The following is a 19,885-nucleotide window of genomic DNA, read 5'->3' on the forward strand; positions in this document are numbered from 1 at the left end:
ATTGAAGATGAGGCGGGCTGCCATATTTTGGACCATCTGGAGTGGTTTTATGGTGACTGCAGAGGTTCCAGCCAGGAGAGAGTTACAGTAGTCGAGTTTGGAGATGACCATTGCCTGGACGAGGAGCTGCGTAGCCTGTTGTGAGAGAAAAGGCCGAATCTTGCGAATGTTGTAGAGAGTGAACCTGCAGGATCTGGAGATCGCAGCAACATGATGGTTCAAACTCAGTTTGTTATCTATTCAAACCCCAAGGCTTTTTGCAGATGCCGTGGGTGTTAACAATAGCGATCCAATTTGAATTGAAAGGTTTTGCTGAGGAGAATTGTTGCCCGGAAAGATCAGAATCTCGGTTTTGGATAGGTTGAGTTGGAGGTGTCGCTCAGACATCCATGCCGATATGTCTGAGAGGCAGGCCGAAATTTTTGTTGCTATAGTAGCATCTTCTGGTGGGAATGACAGATAGAGCTGGGTGTCATCAGCATAGGAGTGATAATGTTTTAATGTTCACTCCCCTCATTTACGAGTGTGTTAAAAACCCACATGATAACCCAGTGGTTAAAATTACTCAAACAAACACATCAGTGACTACAAATAGATATTTTTTTGTCACAGAACAGTTTTGGGATCCATGCTGACCCAATCCAGTTTCCTGATCATTCTTTCTGAGGCATTCATGCCTCAACAGCTTAAGGCAGTTTTGGTGAATAAAAAGGGGAATCAAGTCGATAGTAAGTGGATTGTATTAATAGTGTTATTCTTTCTCTTAGGGGGAACCATGTGAGGGCTGCTCCATGGGGACCGGCTTGAACAACATGGTGACACAGATGGGCCCAAAGGGGGAACCGGGATCTCCAGGGACAGGAGAGCAAGGCTCTCCAGTGAGTGTTGACCAGATCCAACTTTCCATGTACATTATTTTGCCAAAACTATTGAGACAAGTCATTAGATTAATGTGTTCCAGTCACGTCCATGGTCACATGTGTATAAAACCAAGCACATAGATTTAGATCCAGTGTCTAGATAGCAATACAGGTGATTGATTAAAAAAAATGTTGGTTTTTGACCTAACTTGCTGATATCCAAATCTCCCCTAGCCGTGCTCTTCTGTACATATGGCATTTGTCAGACACCCTTACTTACAATCCGTAATTACAATAAGTATTGTCCTTCACCAGCATCTGTACTAGCAGCCATTACACTTTAAACCAATTATTTATTGTTCACCAAATGTGTCTTGTGTACCACAGTTTAGAAATCATTGCTCCTCCATGTCACTGCCTTACATGGCTTACTGAGTTGACATAAAAATGATTTATTTCTTTTGGCGGGCGAGCTCTCGGTGGGAACTTGTCACACCGCATTTGTAGAATAGAAATCCAAACCAACCAACCTTGTAAAAACGATTTCGCCCCACAACAGAGTCATTTTTGAAATTTACATTGCAAGGTATAACCACTTCTCATTTTCTCTGTTAGAATGATTAGAGCAGCTGAATCTACCTGAATTTTGCTCCTTGGCATGAAATGTCACATGAAATCAACCTATTAGTAAAGGATATTTTATTTTACACGGACTTTGGGGAAATGTCTCCACAAAATACAAAGCATCAACGTCTAGGTACACAAAGGCTTAAATAACATTCCTAGCTTGAGGCCTGCCTCCAACACACAAGGCTAATGTGATAAGTCTTGCCGTTTCCTGCTGTCGTGTGAGTAGATGTAGCTTGGTTTGTTTTTAGTGCAGATGATTCTGGCAGAAAAAAAAAGTTGACAGAGCTGTTTTACATTAATCTGTTCCACTTAAATTGGTTTGCTATAATGAGTGCACAGTAATGGTAATTGGATATGAGATTCTCTTACTGTCTTACTGTCTTCTGCAGGGAGCAGATGGAAAGAAAGGAGAGAAGGTATGAGACACACACACATATACATGTACTTATATAGAAATTGGGCCCTCCACTGTGATTGTCTACTCGAAAGTCCACTTTTTTATGTAGTTTTTTTTTTTACATAAATAGGTCAGTAAGCAATCAGTGAAAAGTTCCTTTCAACAAAACTCATATAAATTATTGCTTTAAGTGAGATTGCAAACAGTTTTGAATTGCCAAGTCAAAGCCCTGACCTTTAAATGTTGTGGAAGGACTTTACATGAAAGTAAAGGCTTTACATACGTTTGCTACATAGAGATATTTATTTATAATTATTTAAGTATACTACATTTTATATAAATATGTATAATATTTTTGTCTCATTTGTTCAATTGAGTTCTCAGGACATATTTATGCTCAAACAAAGAAATTATGTGGGGTTCACTGGATCTTGCAGAGGACTGGCCTTTCATGCCACCACCTTCTATTCTATATAGGGCTTTTTCTTTTTTTCACATTGTGATCACACAGTTCTGTTTTGACTTTATTTGTCTATATGTTTCAAGCTTGTTCAGACACGCAAGGATACAGGAAGGTTTCCCAACTGATGGTCAGACATGGTTCAGTTCCCAACCTTTTCTAAGACAAACCAGGACCACCCAACCCAAATTACTTCGTGCATACACACATTAAAATAAAATTTGCAAAATAATAAACATCATGTAGATTTTTGTTCTTATTCTAAATAGAGTCTATAGTGAAGTGAATTGTCATTGTGATACACTGCAGCACAGCACACGGAGCACACAACAAAATGTGTCCTGATTACGGGGCCACTTACTTAACCGCTAGGCCAACAGTGCCCCAGAAGAGCAGTGAATGTCCCTAAAAAGTTAGGTATGACCTGACCTGAGCTGTTCTGCTGTGTGGTGCATTTAGATAAATAACAGCCACATGGTCAGTGTTTTGCTGCACCATTTCTATACAGCCATTACCCTGCAATGTGTAGCTTTTTAAAAGCTTGGCTTTCTCTGCAAGTGCTATGAGCGCCAGACTAAGAGGGAAAGGGAATGCACAGGATTAAAAAAAAATAGAATCGACAGCTGCTTGCATCCATTTTTAGCATCTCTCTCATGATAATTGAGTCGCCAGACAACGGTGACCAAGAATTGCAAATTAAATGAGCATTTTATTAAAGTGAAATGATTGTCATTATGAAACACTGCAGCACAGCACACAGTGACACAACGAAATGTGTCCTCTGTATGTAACCTTCACCCTTAGTGAGCAGTGGGCAGCCATGAAAGGCGGCCTCAGTGGCATCTCGCCGGTTCAGGATTTGAACCGGCAACCTTCTAATTATGGGTTTACTTCCTTACCCGCTAGGCCACCAACTTTTTTTTTTCAGAAAAATTGAACTTATAAAAACATGCGAAACTCTTTTACCAATCACAGAAACAAACTTCCAAGCAGTGAATGATACGGAAAGGATAGGTACTGTAGACCGGAGGTTTGTGTTTGATGACCAACCCGACCCGACCTTGACTAAACTGATAGAAATACGAAGGTTTTCAGGATTGACAGGATTTACAGATCGAGTCTATCTAGCATTCAGGAGTTATCCTATTGGATGTGTTATTGGGATTTTATACATATTATGTTTACAGATATAATTTTGGTAATCTCAGCACAGATACAATTCTGCTCCCCTTCCCCTGCGATCTCTGGCACCCACCAGGCACCAGGTTGTGAAACACTTCATTACAGAATACTACAGAAACTGTCCCTCTGCCTTCATTGGATTTGCCTACCTTGCAATCCAATGAGCAGTTTCTATCAGTAAATGTTCTTGGTGTTCAAGAACTGTTATTAATGAGGAAACAACTACCTATCATAACCTGTATCTCCTGCATTGGTGGACAGTTCTTCTGCTCACGTTTTAAGCATTAAGGGTATCCATTGTACTTTGTACATAAAATAATTTCTTAATACTTTCCATATGCATATACACACAAACAGGCATATGGATATAGACATATTTCCATACCAATAGAGAGCATCAGTACACCCACTAAACCTGGGTGATTGCCAATAAAATGACTGCATCTCCCGTCCTTCACAGGGAGAGTCGGGGCAAGCTGGGCTGAAAGGAGAAAAGGTGATGTCAGAAAAGAAAAACTCTCATACACACATCTGTCTTAGTATTGTAAAGTTTCATGAGGTTGTTTGTTGTTGATAGGGTGAGCCATGTGCTGCCTGTCCATCCATTCCGGGTCCTGCACATCTCATGTTGAAAGAAACTTTACCTGGACAGAGTGATGGACCAGTAAGCAATGGACTCTTCATTTTCACCTATGAATTGCATCTTTCTTTGATAATCCATAATAATTAAAAGTGTGCATCTAATTTCACGATTAGAGCACTATTGTAAGGGGAATGATTATCAGTGCAGCAGTTAATTGAATTTTTCAATTAAAAGAAAAAATAAAAGGACACAGATTTGAACATTACCACTCACATTCATTGTTTTAGTTCTAACATTTGCTCATAAAATGATATAATTTAAAATGTTTATTACTTTTTTTGCTGCAATATTTTATTTCACATGAATTCATTTTAGATCCACTCCTTCTTTCATCACAGGGATTGTCAGGAAATAACGGCATGTCAAGACTGAAAGGAGAGAAGGTACAAGCCTCAAGATATTCTAGACTATCATTTGATGAAATCTTAAATATTCATTATCCATATCTGCATTTGAATCCCCTTATCTGAAAAAAAAATTAACAATTAAATGGTTCTCTGTACAATAACTCATTAACAGTTAAATGTTTTGTGCTAGTTTTGCTGATTTTCTAGGTGGTTCCCTACATTCTTGAAACTACTGCAGTCTACCAGATAAAATGAGGGTAGACATTTTAGCAAGACAATGATCCCAATCACATGAAAACTTTCAACTGGTTTCAGAGAACATAGCAGGGGTCCACAGAACCTTCCGGAAAAAACAAAAAACAAAAAAAAGGAATAAATACATTTTTGCATGCAGACTTAAAGTGAGTTTTACCAGATTTGGGTGTCTAGAATTTGATGTTCCTGGAGGATCCCAAGGTAATTTCTCCAGTGGTTCTTGGTTCTTCACTTATTGATCTTACAATAGAATCTAGAAATTAGATTCAGCAGTTTATTAATAAATAATGACAAAGTGATGAAGACTTGCGGTGTCTGTACAGTTATAGATACATGTAATGCATTATATTGATATATGTTTGAGACTTTTGGTGCATTACAGGGAGAGCCTGGTATACCTGGCATTGGCACGGATGGTTTGAAGGGTGAAAAGGTAAGAGAATTTGTGCAATAGATTTTTTTTTCTATAACATTATGTATCCCAGTCTAAGTTCCATCTCCCAGGGTGAACCCTGTGGAGTGTGCTCATCTCAGCCCTCTGAAGTAGGCAGCCAGTCCATAATCAGGCTGCCTGGAGAAAGAGGACCTGAAGGACCTCCAGGGCCTCCAGGGCCTCCAGGGGAGGGAGTGGAGGGAAAACAGGTAGGAAAAAATAAGTGTCTTTTGGAATCAATGCATAGTATAAACTGCATTAAATGGAAATATAAATAAGAAAAACCTGTCTCCTCAGGGTCCCTCTGGACTCTCAGGTTCCAAAGGAGAAAAGGTAAGTTTCACCTTACGGACATACAAAATACTTACAAATCACGAAGGCACGCACACACCACACACTATAATTATAATTACAGCATTTGTTGTTTGAATGGAATAGTTACAAAGGCTTCAGTTAATGGGTGGAAACATTAAGCAGCAAGAGAACAGTCAGTTCTTGAAGGCTATTTAAATGGGCACAGGAGCATTAGCACTGAACAATGGAAGAATGTATGCTGTCCTCACCGCTAGGCCACCACTGCCCCGTAAGTGAAGAGTACGAGTAAGGGAAATCAATACACTAATGAAAACCCAGCTGATGTTATCGGCTACTGTTGGTTTTCTTAGTAATATATGACTATTTATCATTACCTACATAATATTCACCAAAAATATTGACAAAATGTACTTTTTTGCCTAGATCATCTTTCCGTGATGGCCACCAGTAGTAAAATCACCTACTCTGTCAGTTGTTCAGATCAGTTGACACTATCGAAACACTATTGAAACCCCCAGGTTAACATTGGTAATTGCTCTGAGAAAGTATTCTGGGGGACCTTTTTATTTTTTATAGAATACAAAATTTTTAGCACATATTTTACTATTACTTGAATTTCGTTTTGTAATTTTGAGTTTAAGAGCTATGAACATTTATTGGCATGTTAAGATAACATGAATCATTAGATTAATCGATGCACCATAAAAAAAAGATGAATTGTCAATATCGGCACACACAAACATTGAGAAGTATAGCCCTTTAATTGAGTTATCTGGGTTTTACGGTAAATGTTCATCCACAGGGGGAACAGGGCCTGCAGGGGGACTCAGGTTTGTCTGGAACACCAGGAGCTCCAGGACTAGATGGCGAGCCAGGACAGAATGGACTGCCTGGATTGAAGGGAGAAAAGGTATTTAGACATTTTTTCCTACACCACAGTTTATCCCTACATTCGTTATCCTTACATTCTGTTGGTTAATTGCTGTCAGTTTAACTATTGTTCGCATGCATATGCTTCGGACTACAGAAAGATGTAAAAAGATTGCCAGCAGCCTGAAACCAAGACCATTCAACAGTTAAACTGGACAGGCCCCACTCAGGCGTATAGTTGTTTTTGACAGATTTAGTCTTTGCGCCAAGCTGTCGTTCTAGTTTTTATTAGTCTTAGTCATGTCCAGACTCGTTTTAGTCTAGTCAGGCTTCAGTCAACTAAAAGTCTGGGAATTTTAGTCTTGTTTTAGTCAGAATTATCCATGACTATTTTAGTCTGGTTTTGATCTGCTGATTTATTTTAGCCTAATTTTTGTCAATGAAAATTGTATTTTAATCTCTTTTTACAATTCTATTTAACTCAGTCAATATACTACTCACAATAAGTTAGGGATATTCTTATTTACATGAGTTGTTTTCCTATTTGCTCTGAATTTTAATTAAATAAGTAAAAGTTCCCTTTGATATTACTAATAGTGTATAAGAAACACCATTTTCATTAGTTTAATATTTAAACTAGGACACATTTATACTGATATACTGTCACCAGTGGAAACAGTCAAGGAGAATAGACAGGGCAAACATGAAACTTCATTTGGGAGCACATGGGACCACTGTACCGGGAAATGTCAGGGTCATGAGATTTCCACACAACACAATTTGGACATTTTTACTTATGGGTGTTCTCACTTTTGTTGCCAATGGTTTAGACATGATATTCTGTGTGTTTAGTTATTATGAGGATACATCAAATTTACATTGATATACAAGCTGGGCGATGACTGCTTTACATTGTATCAAAGAGTCTTATATTCAGTGTTGTCCCAAGGAAAGATGTGAATCAAAATCATGTTTTTATTACCAAACAAGATCGAATGTAGTGTTCCTAACAAAAGATGGTGTAGAGACCTCAAACTGTACATGTATGATGCAGGAACACGGCAGACATAGTGTATCTAGTGTTGCATTGCCAACTACTGGTCAAAGCTGGTCTCAGCTGGTGATATTCAGGGTCATAGTATTTTGTAATGAACTAGACATGCTCCTATTAAAACCGAAGACCACAAAGTACAAGGTTGAAACCCCATTTACTACCATTATGTCCCTGAGCAAGACTCTTAACCCTGAGTGTCTCCAGGTGTCCCTCTTTGTAATGCTGTAAATGTAAATTAAAAATCTCCAAACTTAATGTTTTTGAATTCTTATATTTCAAATTGGGTCATTTTGTTTTAGGGAGATGCTTGTGACAGTTGTGCACCCCAAACTGGAGAGGCTTCGAATGTTGTGGGTTTTCCAGGGTTCAAGGGGGAGAAAGGTGACCCAGGAGCCCCTGGAATGGGCACACTGGGAAAAAATGTGAGTGTGTAATTAAAAAGTCGTTTAAATACTTTTGAAAATAAGTGTAAGAGAATTGTGTGCATAAAATAATGAAAAAAATATATACGATATATTTCAGTTTGACATGTTTTAATTAATTAATTATAATTAGTATATTGAATTAGTGATGTTTTAATTCCCCATTTGGAATTAAAACACATTTTATTATTTAATTATTGATGTATCTATTTGATTTTGGCGCTCATGTCCCTCCATCCCAAACATTAGCTCTGTTCATACACCTTGTATACTTCACACAAAACATACTCTATGTTCACTATTGAAGACTCTGTAGCTGTGAAAATTACTCATCAGCTTATTTAACTTTCTTAATTTCTGGTTCAGGGTAAGCCAGGACTTCCTGGCATTCAGGGCCCCCAAGGGCCCAAAGGGAAGCAGGTAAGAGATTCTGTGTGTGTGTGTGTGTGTGTGTGTGTGTGTGTGTGTGTGTGTGTGTGTGTGTGTGTGTGTATGCCATAAATCTGCAGTTCAATCCAGTGAAGTTCATGACTGGATGACTGACTTTGCTTTTCCAATTTCATATGTGTCTAAAGAATGCAAAAACATGGGACAGCACAACAGATTTTGCAGGACCACTGTCCACTGACTAGAACTTTCTCCATTCTAGACAGGACAAAAAAATGAACTGCATGACTGCAAAAGTCAACACCTGGTCCATACATCTAATGAACTATCTATTTGACATGGGAAATATGATCTGACATGAAGGCTTGAGAATAATTCTCATTCAAGGAAAGCAGGACACTCCAGAGCATTTACATTTTAAATGTCTTTTTCTGTTATGGCCATTTCTGTTGAAACCTAGAAGTGTAAAAAGAGTTGTAAGTTATTTCCTTTTGAACGCTTGTGCTGCCACCTGCAGGGTGACCCAGGACCTGTGGGTGTTGGCCTTCCTGGCTCTCAGGTATGGAGAGATGAACTGTCAGATTTCACATGACATTCACATTTTTCCAGCTAGTATTCACCAAAACCAAACACTGTAATCATGAGCTCTGTTCTCAAGACATTACAAGTCATCTGTCTTTGTCTCTTCCACACCTTCTAGTCTTTTCAGCTGCTAATTTGATCTATTGCAGGGAATAGAAGGGCCACGAGGTTTCCCAGGAATTGCAGTGAGTTCCACTCTCTTCTGCAGTTGGGCTAATTGGAAATAGTTATTGACAGTTCCTGACATTATCTGACATGCACTGGTGCTACATTGAATAGGGTCCTCCAGGTAGCAGCGGCGCTGCTGGTCCGATAGGACCTCAGGGAGAGAAGGTGGGTTGGGGTCCTAATATTCTTCACTCAACCCTATGTCTATCCTTAACCTGCCTGTGATTATTTTGGACTCCTTCTGCAGGGCATGAAAGGAGATGTGGGGCCAGTTGGACCCCAAGGGCCAGAAGGCATTGGTGCAATGGGTCCCCCGGTAATGCTTGTGATGTGTGTGTGTGTGTGTGTGTGTGTGTGTGTGTGTGTGTGTGTGTGTAAATATGCATGCATATATGTGAGAGTGTGATTTACCTTCTCTGTGTTTCAGGGGAGAGTTGGACCTCCCGGTTCTCCAGGCATCCCAGGGGAAGATGGCAGTCGTGTGAGTGAGAACCCCTCAGCCTGCATGCATTTCACGTCTGTGCTGCTTGTGCGTTGTTCCTCATTAGAAGCCTGTGTGCATTTCACGTCTGTGCTGCTCATGCGTTGTTCTGGGTTTATCCTCATTAGAAACCTGTGTGCATTTCACGTCTGTGCTGCTCATGCGTTGTTCTGGGTTTATCCTCATTAGAAACCTGTGTGCATTTCACCTCTGTGCTGCTCATGCGTTGTTCTGGGTTTATCCTCATTAGAAGCCTGTGTGCATTTCACGTCTGTGCTGCTCATGCGTTGTTCTGGGTTTATCCTCATTAGAAACCTGTGTGCATTTTTCCTCTGTGCTGCTTGTGTGTTGTTCTGGGTTTATCCTCATTAGAAGCCTGTGTGCATATCACGTCTGTGCTGCTCGTACGTTGTTCCTCATTAGAAACCTGTGTGCATTTCACCTCTGTGCTGCTTGTGCGTTGTTCTGGGTTTATCCTCATTAGAAACCTGTGTGCATTTCACCTCTGTGCTGCTCATGCGTTGTTCCTCATTAGAAACCTGTGTGCATTTCACCTCTGTGCTGCTCGTGCGTTGTTCTGGGTTTATCCTCATTAGAAACCTGTGTGCATTTCACCTCTGTGCTGCTTGTGCGTTGTTCTGGGTTTATCCTCATTAGAAACCTGTGTGCATTTTTCCTCTGTGCTGCTTGTGTGTTGTTCTGGGTTTATCCTCATTAGAAGCCTGTGAGCATTTCACCTCTGTGCTGCTCGTGCGTTGTTCCTCATTAGAAACCTGTGTGCATTTCACCTCTGTGCTGCTCGTGCATTGTTCCTCATTAGAAGCCTGTGTGTATTTCACCTCTGTGCTGCTCAAGCGTTGTTCTGGGTTTATCCTCATTAGAAGCCTGCATGATAGTGGCCGGTGGGAAATGCAGCTTTGTTACTGGGTAATTTTGGGTAGTGCTTTCTGGTGTGGACTCTTCTACTCATCTTCTACTCTCACCAGCCTGTCTCTCATACCTATGGTAGCCTGTTTGTTGGTTAAGTATTTATTATGGTTTGTATGTCTTTTCTTGCAGGGGACCCGTGGATCTAAAGGTGACAAGGTAAGTTTAGTTGAGCACAGACTCATTTTTATACATGTAAGCTACCTGCTCGTTCACTGCTGTCAGAGCGTTAGATGGAGGTGCTTCCCGTCGTCACATTATGGCAATATTCGTATGTGCAGTGCAGATAGATACATCACCTTAAGAGGAGGTTCATGGAAATGTACAGAGTACCAATAGACAGCGATTTTCATACACCGTTCTTCACTCTTTAAATGATAAATCCCGTAGAACAAAATCCTGGTCAGTACCACACCTGAGGTGATTCTGTAATCAATATTTTGTCATAGTCAAAATAATACCAAATAATATCCGTTGTAGTTAATAATGTAGGTTATAATATAGTGACAGTATGATACATGCAAGGAGAAACTATTTTATTAAAATCCCATTTTATTCAATTTAATCAGAGTTAATCAGGGCTGTCATATTTGTTTTAAAAATGGAATTAATCACATATTTAGTAATTAATTTATTATGATTCATTCTTAAAACTAAAACGTTACAGCTTAAATGGTGTTAACAAGAAAATGGACAATGCTAAGCAAATAAGATTTGGTAACATGTTTTATAAAATTGAAGTAGTGAAAATTAAGTTTGAGTAAAATTTAAGCAGAAGCAGGTTGCTGCATTCAATTAATATGGTACTTCCCACGGCTAAAACGGCTGAGGCTTTTCAGAAGACACCCAAGGATCATGAGACAGGGTGGCAGTAGCCTAGTAGCCTAGAGGGTAACACACTTGAGTCCCACACCTAGGAGTCCCACGTTCAAATCCCACTTACTACCATTGTGTCCCTCAGCAAGACACTTAACCCTGAGTGTCTCCAGCGGGACTGTCTCTGTCACTACTGGCGCTATAAATAAGGGCGTCTTATGCTCAAATATAAATAAGTATATATAAAGGATGCTAGACTCAGAAGTCTGTTCTTTCTTAATGGCTCTCTGTTATAGATCCGATCTATAGATCCCGGTGTAATGTACAGCAGTTTTTTGTCCTTAGTCAGTGTAGCTTTGGAGGACAATGGATGCAAAACAGATGTAAGCACCACAGTTTTTACAGAGGAATCCATCAGAGCAAACATCATCTTCATCAAGGCAGGGGAGAAGCCTCAAGCGGACTGCCAGCCTGGTTTTAAGGCCAGATGGTGGAGATAGTTGAGGCCTGAAGGGAGAATGTGAGCCTTTTGAGGTGGGCTGCAGGGGTTTCCTGGGAAATCTCTGCACTGGCCACTCAGGCTCCTTGGGATCAGAGGGAGGCCAGAGACAGAAGCCACCAGAAGCACCAATGAGGCCTCAAGGTGGCTGCGGTTCAGGACGGTGTAACCGTGGCGTAGTGCTGCTCAAATAAAAGTCAGGCTCTGGCCACCCCCAGCTGGGTTGCCCAGGAAATGTTGTCTGATGGTCTTAGATCTGAAAAACCCCATGAACCTGGCGTGTTAGGAAGCGTACCCGTAATCGGAAGGTTGCTGGTTCGAATCCCGAACTGCCAAGGTGCCAGTGAGATCCCCTTGAAAAAGGTGACACTGCTCACGGTTACATACAGAGGACACATTTATCTGTGTGCATTGTTTGCTGTGCTGTAGTGTTTCACAATGACAATCACTTCAACCTTCATTAGACTTTGGCCTTTTTTGTCTCTGAAATGTATGTTGGGCTGAGAATCAATCACTTCTGAGATTCAGTTTCCTGTCTTCTATTTGGATCCATTCATGGGCTGAGACCTAGTGGGTGAGACACTCGCCTGTGAACCCGATTCCACACATTCTCAGGTCCAAACCCCACTTTCTACTGATTGTAACTCTGAACTCTGAAGGTCTCTCTTGCTCTGCCTTCACTAGACTCCAGGATGACAGGTCCACTCTGCTCTCCTCCATGGCCCTTTATCTGTAAGGCCTTAGAGAAGATGTCTTATCCTATACTGAAGTTGCATTTACATTTATATTTGAGGCAATTAACAGACGCCCTTATACAAAGCGACTTACAACGTGCTTTCATGTTACCAGCAATGAAGTAAACAGTTCTGGTTCATTTGAACCCCAATTCTTAATATAAATCATTTTATTTGGTTGGTTATAGTTTTCCTTACATAAATCATATAAGAAAGATGCAAGTTTATCTTTATCTAACTATTCTCTGAAGAGGAAGCTGCCCTGTACCAGGGAGACCCTTATTTTACGTTGGACGGATGGTGCATCAGATGCAGGAGAGCTATCCTCAGGCTCCAGGAGCTCGAGGACGGTGAAGTGGACCCTTGATGTCCATCAAGGGGAGATTCATCCTTCCGCTTTGCCTGGATAGTGAAGGACGATCATTTTTGACTTACTGAGTGAAGCGGGCTGTGCCTCCTTCGTCTCCTCTTGTCTTGAATGTGTGTGACAGTGAGGCTTCAGTGGTGTTTGGCTATTTATTGTGTGGCATCTAGTCAATCAGAGATTGTTATTTTTACATGATTTTTACACATGGGGAAAAAATTTATATGTGGGATCTGTCTATCGGCAGGTCTGTAATTGTGGAGTTGATGGTTGATCACATGTATCTTGTATGGCAGGGTGAACAAGGAGAATGTAATTGTGTACCAGTGATGACTGGAGCTGGTGGACCCGTGAGTGGTTACAACACACATACACATGCAAACAAGATATTTTCTAGCTTATATCCGACCCCTAAACATTGGCAAATATTATACAGAACCAAATATTTTTAACTCTAGTAGCTAGGTTTTAATTTATTTTCATTATTGCTCCCACCTAAGCCATGAATTCACTACACACACTGACACACTTCCACACTGCATTTAAACTACAAGCAAACAGCATGTGCTTCTCTAATCTGGATTCCCTCTGCCCTGCAGGGTGCTCCAGGAGCATCTCCTTCCATGTGGCAGCCTGGTCCTCAGGTCTGGAAAGACAACACAAAACAGTGTTCTTTTAAGCATGTGTGTGTGTGTGTGTGTGTGTGTGTGTGTGTGTATGTGTTTCAGCTCAATAGAAATTAGCATTAGCAAAGTTAATGCGCTGTTATACATTTTAAAATACTCATACTAAAATGACCTTTCCACTAAGCTTATCATTTCTTATCCTGTATCCTCACACTGAAATTTGTTTCAGGGACCCCCAGGTCCCCCAGGGCCACCTGGGCCTCCAGGACCCCAGGGCTTCACCGGAATCCCAGGTCCTCAGGTAAGTTTTTGACAGCGTCAGGCAGGCAGCTGCACACCTGTCTGCATGTCCAGCCACACCCCCATCCCCTGCTGTCCCTTCATTTTCCTGTCTTGAGGATGTTGCTGTGTGCTGCCAGTTTGCATGGGCTGCTCTGGGTGCTGAAGCTAATCTTAAAGCAGAATATTATGTAGATAAGTAACATTTTTCATTAAATAATTCTAAATATTTTAAATAAATTAAGCAAATGAAATAGTCATAATGAAAAATACAGAATATTAGAAAACAATCCATTTTAAAAGTGATCTTATATATAATGCAGTGCTTGTTTAATCCATAAATTAGAGTAGATTTAAAATGTAATGCTGCTTTAAAGGTGCACTAATGCTTATGAGGAGCTCTCAGGGCAGTAAAGATCTGGGTGTGGTATGACTAAAATAAAGAAGGGTGAAATGCAATGAATCACAGAGAAAAAGTTAACATATTATTATTGAGCTTAAGAGTAATAATGATGCTATATTTCACGTACTAAAACATGTTAACACACTGGGGGTTTCCTTTTTTTAAAAGCCAGGTGAAGCTCACTGCTTTTCCAGACATCATTGTTAGTAGCATCAACATTGACTGACTGTGAACATTATAATGCTGCATTCATGTGCGTAGTAGATCGCCCTGAATCTTCTAAAATCTACATGCACCAATCTGACATGAATCGAAAGATTTAAATACAAGCAAACCTGAATGGACTTTTTTTGTGAGACCTTCTTATATTTATTTTCACTCAGTGACCATACAAATGCTGGGACATTCATGTTATACATGATTTTATCATTTTTACAATAAATAAAAATTTGTTCCGACGCTACATTAATGCACATGAATAAGCAGTGAATTGTCATTCACAGTGAGTAATACCTGGCCTTTAACCTGGAACTGTGTAACTGTTGAAAGAAAATAAAAAAGTGCCCCCTGCTGGCGGAGGAAGAGTCCTGCTTTTTGGCCTGCAGGGAAAAACAGTTCAACCTCAGTTCCTTCTTACAGGGTATCCCTGGCAACGATGGTCAGCCTGGGCAACCGGGTCTGCTGGGAAATGTTGTAAGTAACCAGAGAGAGGAAGGAGCAGGGTTTCTGTCATTTGGGGTCTGAAAGGGGATTATGTGGGAGTCTGCGTTAGTGTATTTTGAGCACTACATTTCAGGGATGTTAATATCATCAATGGTTGGCAAAATGTTGGCATGCTTCTTTGGGGTTTTACACAGGAACATGTTAGCTTAAACTCTACATCTGAGATAGAACTGATTTCCAGGGATCTTGAGAAGAACGAATGAACTGCCCACACAGTCCTTTTTTTTTCCGACACACAGAAGATAAAGTCCATAGGATTGATTGACCTCACAATGGATATAACACATGCGCAAAATAGAGTGAGGTCTTGTCTCCTCCCTTCCTGCTCTGCTTCTATGCATTCTGAACACTCCTAATACTCTTTGTACATTGGGGGCATCTAATCAGATCAAGATAATCTGATAATGTTGTTACTCCTATAGTGCTGGAACGATATCTCACAAGAAAAGAAATTACTAGGAATTTCACTTAAAACTCACATTGTTGTTTATGGTATTCAAGAAGATGATTATATCCAGTAAGGGCTTGTTCATGTCACGGGCTGATACGGGACAGAAGGAAAGAGCAGATGTTGGAGGAGACAAATAACCCAAATTCGGAGCAACACAAATGGGAAGGGTGATTCACCGTCTGTATACAAGCGAACTTCCACGGATGCGGAGGCTCAAAATGAGAAAAAAGGGATGAGGAAGCGAGACAACAAGAAGACAACAATCAGGCTCATTTGATGCGAAGGGGAGCCGAGCAGTCGAGTGCATGGCATTCAATGACTAAGCGCTGATGGGATGGCGCCGCCGCTTTAAATAGTCGTGCGTTCCAGCTGTTCACTTTTCTCCTGCCATTTTCACATTTTTCACACTTTTGGCAGGAAACCAGCCCACCACTGCTTAACCCATTATGGAAAGTTGTCCCAAACTTTGTCTTGCTTGTCATCTCATTTACTCCCTCTGTCTCAGAAGTTCATCACTGCTAGTTCTTCACAGCAGACACAGACCACCAACCCCTCCACCATCCCAGAAAGTTGTTCCTGTATGTTTTAGATGTCAATTTATCTAGCCTTCACTTGCCTCAGTCTAAAAATAATAAGACGTTTTACTTCATTTATCTAAAAGTACTAAAACTGCCATAAATAATCTGAATTTTTATAATAGTTTGATTCTACACTGCTACTAGTACTACTACAGTTAGTATTGTAACTTCTGTTGCTGCAGGGTGGTATTGTTAGGGAGTAAAGGAGCCTTTTTTGGAGTAGACCACACAGGAGGAGGAGAATGATTGGAATGTCTCCAGGCAGACTCATGATTTGGTGGTAACTGTGTTTGGGAGGCTTTCTAAGATTCCCTGTGGGTTTTTTGTGTGTGTCTTTTAATAATCCCTAGAAATTTGCATCAAAACATCTTTATTTTCTTTATTAATCCCACCAGAGAGCGAGATTAGAATATGAATGCACTGATAGTGCTGCCATGAAATAATCTTTGCAGAGTCTGCTAGTTTCATAGTTTTTTGTGTAAGAAATACTCGTGAAACTTTTGGTCTCACCCCTTTCTCTCTGTTCCACTGTCATTCATTGTTTTTTCTTCATTAGTTCAGAATGAAGTCCTTGTGGACAATGGAAGCTGTACTGTTTCCAGCATTTCCTGTATTCTATTGCATTTACAAATGAACTTTGATGTAGATACTGTGATGAAATACAGCACTGTGGCAGTTCAAATGAATGATTTTACATTTTTATATTATATATATATTTTGTAATCATTTAAAATTTCAAATGAGAACAAATTCAAAAGCCAAATTCCCTAAAGAAATAGAATTTCAAAAGTCCAGATAAGACTGACTTACAGGTATATAGTGTCACATATAGAGGCTTCCCAATACAAGTAGCAATTAACTGAATCTACCAGCTTCCATATTTTTGACAAAAGTTAAAAAGAGTTTTCACATTTTCTCACATTGTACATTATGTCCTTTATCCAGTGTCCAAACAATGGAGGTGCAGAATCTTTCCATTTACACAGAATTATTCGGCCTTCCCATTTACATCTCAAGGCCTTTAAGTAATCTCGATTGATGGTATTGATTAAGGGTGAGAATGTTGGAGGCTACATAGCTCCTCATCTGTAAATATCTGTAAAAATGTGATCTAGGATCACACAATTAAAACATTTCTGCAGCAGCACAACTGGTTTTCAACCTTCCCACATTCTCCCACACCACCCCACACACTCCCTCCACTGGCTCCCAGTAGCTGCAAGCTGCAAAGATGCAATCAAGATCTTCAATATAAATGTCCCATAGTGAGTGAATGCCACATTTAGACCATACATCAATATCTTCATCCATCATTGAAGGGGGAAATGTAAAGTTTTTTTCTTACTGATGTAGAAAGCATGAGATTGTCAATGGCCAAATTGTGTTTAAATGCTGATTCTAAAATGTTATAGTGTGTATTGCAAGATTTTTGGATGTAACAGTAGATATAGATTGAGAAAGCGTTAGTTTGGCACATAGTAGCACAATTGGAGCAGAGTGGATGGATGCTCTTTCTGTTTTTACCCAGCTAGGAATATCAATATCATTACTAATCCTATATAAGATTGCTTTCATATTGACTGACCAGTAGTAATATAAAAAGTGAAGAGCCATTCCCCCCACTTTTTACGGGGTTTCTGTGATATTTACCCAGTTATCCGGGGCTGTTTCTTGTTCCAAATGAATATTGAGATTTGATTGCTTAATTTAAAAAAGAGTTAGTGAGTGATTGGGAGAGACTGAAATAAGTATAACATTTTTGGCAAGAAAAAAAAATTGGCAGTGAAATTTCCCAATTCCACTGAGTAAATCAAGCAGAGGTGGGAGGCTTATGGCTGGGTCAGAAATATATAGCAGTGTGTCATCTGCATAAAGCAATATTTTATGTTCCAAAGATCCTCGACAAATACCATTTATATTGTTAGATGTTCTTACAGCAATGGCAAGTGACTCTATTGTTAACGCAAAGAGGAGAGGGGATAAAGGGCAGCCCTGTTCTTTTCCACATCATAACTCGAACAAATGTGATATTTACATTTACATTTACAGCATTTATCAGACGCCCTTATCCAGAGCGACTTACAATCAGTAGTTACAGGGACAGTCTCCCTGGAGCAATTTAGGGTTAAGTGTCTTGCTCAGGGACACAATGGTAGTAAGTGGGATTCGAACCCGGGTCTTCTGGTTCATAGGCGAGTGTGTTACCCACTAGGCTACTACCACACTGATATGTTATCATTTGTTCTTACAGCAGCTTCCGGGGACGAGAACAGTATACCTATCCATGATATTTAAACGATATTTGAGCGTCAATTTCTTGAGAGTAAGGAAAAGAAATATATAGTGACTGATAAAAAATTTGCATTACCGGTGCCATTTATGCTATTTTCATTTTTGATTTCAGATATAGTTTTGTTAGGTATTCATTGACATAATTTATGAGACAGAAGTTTTCCAATAGGATGCTGGGCTCTTCTGGATCTTCAGGTGTGTGTAGTCTAATTCAAGTGATGTAATGCTAAGATTATAATTCCCTTTTAGGACCACACCTTGGATACTGTGTCCAATCTTACCTGCAAAAAGGACATTGCTGTTATAGGAGGGAATCAGTGCAGGGCTAGAGACTGATTGGTTATTCCTCTGTGGTCAGTAGAGGTTTATTGAAATTAATTAGTTTAACCTCAAACAAGCAGACTAGACGTAGAGTTGATGTACATTTACATTTAAGGCATTTGGCAGACGCCCTTATTCAGAGCAACTTACACCATGCTTCCATGTTACCATCGATGAAGAGATCAATTCTGGTTCAGTTTTGGTGGGATTGAGTTGGAGGTGATGGGCTGCCATCTAAGATGAGATGTCGGTTAGACATGCAGAGATTTTGGAAGCAGCATGTAGATCAGAGGGAGTAAAAGAGAAGATGAGTTTGTTGTCGGCATAGCAGTGGTGCGATAATCCATGTGAGGAAATGACCTCACCAAGTGATCTTGGGAGAAAAGGAGAGGACCTAGCACTGAGCCTTGAGGGACACCAGTGAAGAGTCTACGTGAGGTAGAGGTAGTTGAGTCCAGGTAAATAATATTCTGTTTAAATCTAATTCAAATCTAATTTAAGGGCATGTGGCCAGTCAAAAATGTAATAAATTATTTTCACAGTGTATAGGTGTCCTGCGGGGGTAGTGAAAGCCAAAAGCCCCTTTTGCATGTAACCTATGCTCTTATGCCAAAATTACTTTTAAAATATGTCTCAAGCTACGGTGTGTAATAAAAATACATAATGCTAAAATATATATATCTAGAAATATACTCAACAAACACAGTGCTCAAAAAAGGGAACACAAAAAATATGATCGGAGTGTGAATGAATAAAATATTCTTATTAAATACTTTGTTCTTTACATAGTTGAATGTGCTGACTCCTGTTCCTTCATGAACAAAGGTGGAGGTAGCGTTCCTGTTGCTGAGATGTTGCCCTCCTACGGCCTCCTGTACATCTCCTGATGTATTGGCCTGTCTCCTGGCAGCGCCTTCATGCTCTGGCCACTACGCTGACAGACATAACAAACCTTCTTGCCACAGCTTGCATTGATGTGCCATCTTGGATGAGCTGCACAACCTGAGCCTCTTGTGAGGGTTGTAGACTCCGTATCATGCTACCAACTAGAGGGAAAGCACCGCCAGCATTTAAAAGAGACCAAAACATCATAGAATGTTTTATCATAGGAACTGAGAAGTGGTCTGTGATCACCACCTGCAGGACCACGCCTTTATTGGGGACGTCTTGCTAATTGCCTATAATTTCCACCTGTTGTCTATTCTATTTGCACAGCAGCATGTGAAATTGATTGTCAATCAGTGTAGCTGCCTAAGTGGACAGTTTCATTTCACAGAATTGTGACTGAGTTAGTAACTGTCCCCTTTATTTTTGGAGCAGTGTATATTGTGTATTTTTGGAGCAGTGTATATAAGCATCATATGCTTGAATAAACAGTAACATTTA

The 19,885-nt window shown here is 40.1% G+C and overlaps 1 protein-coding gene across 3 annotated transcripts in view; it reads left to right on the forward strand.

Annotated features, from left to right (window-relative positions):
• col16a1 (collagen, type XVI, alpha 1) overlaps positions 1-19,885 on the forward strand; it is a 77,904-nt gene that overhangs the window by 41,418 nt on the left and 16,601 nt on the right. For 2 of the 3 annotated variants that reach the window (XM_028963550.1, XM_028963549.1), the window contains 21 exons: positions 768-878; positions 1,880-1,906; positions 3,990-4,025; positions 4,107-4,193; positions 4,511-4,555; positions 5,157-5,207; positions 5,279-5,416; positions 5,505-5,540; positions 6,325-6,432; positions 7,746-7,868; positions 8,235-8,288; positions 8,773-8,814; positions 8,987-9,022; positions 9,117-9,170; positions 9,253-9,321; positions 9,433-9,486; positions 10,546-10,572; positions 13,123-13,176; positions 13,426-13,470; positions 13,682-13,753; positions 14,774-14,827. In XM_028963550.1, coding sequence (XP_028819383.1) covers positions 768-878; positions 1,880-1,906; positions 3,990-4,025; positions 4,107-4,193; positions 4,511-4,555; positions 5,157-5,207; positions 5,279-5,416; positions 5,505-5,540; positions 6,325-6,432; positions 7,746-7,868; positions 8,235-8,288; positions 8,773-8,814; positions 8,987-9,022; positions 9,117-9,170; positions 9,253-9,321; positions 9,433-9,486; positions 10,546-10,572; positions 13,123-13,176; positions 13,426-13,470; positions 13,682-13,753; positions 14,774-14,827 — 1,323 coding nt within the window. The remainder of the gene's footprint in view (positions 1-767; positions 879-1,879; positions 1,907-3,989; positions 4,026-4,106; positions 4,194-4,510; positions 4,556-5,156; positions 5,208-5,278; positions 5,417-5,504; positions 5,541-6,324; positions 6,433-7,745; positions 7,869-8,234; positions 8,289-8,772; positions 8,815-8,986; positions 9,023-9,116; positions 9,171-9,252; positions 9,322-9,432; positions 9,487-10,545; positions 10,573-13,122; positions 13,177-13,425; positions 13,471-13,681; positions 13,754-14,773; positions 14,828-19,885) is intronic. The other variant, XM_028963552.1, reaches the window with a different exon arrangement.

Source organism: Denticeps clupeoides, chromosome 20, assembly GCF_900700375.1.
Source record: "Denticeps clupeoides chromosome 20, fDenClu1.1, whole genome shotgun sequence".
NCBI lineage: Eukaryota > Metazoa > Chordata > Actinopteri > Clupeiformes > Denticipitidae > Denticeps > Denticeps clupeoides.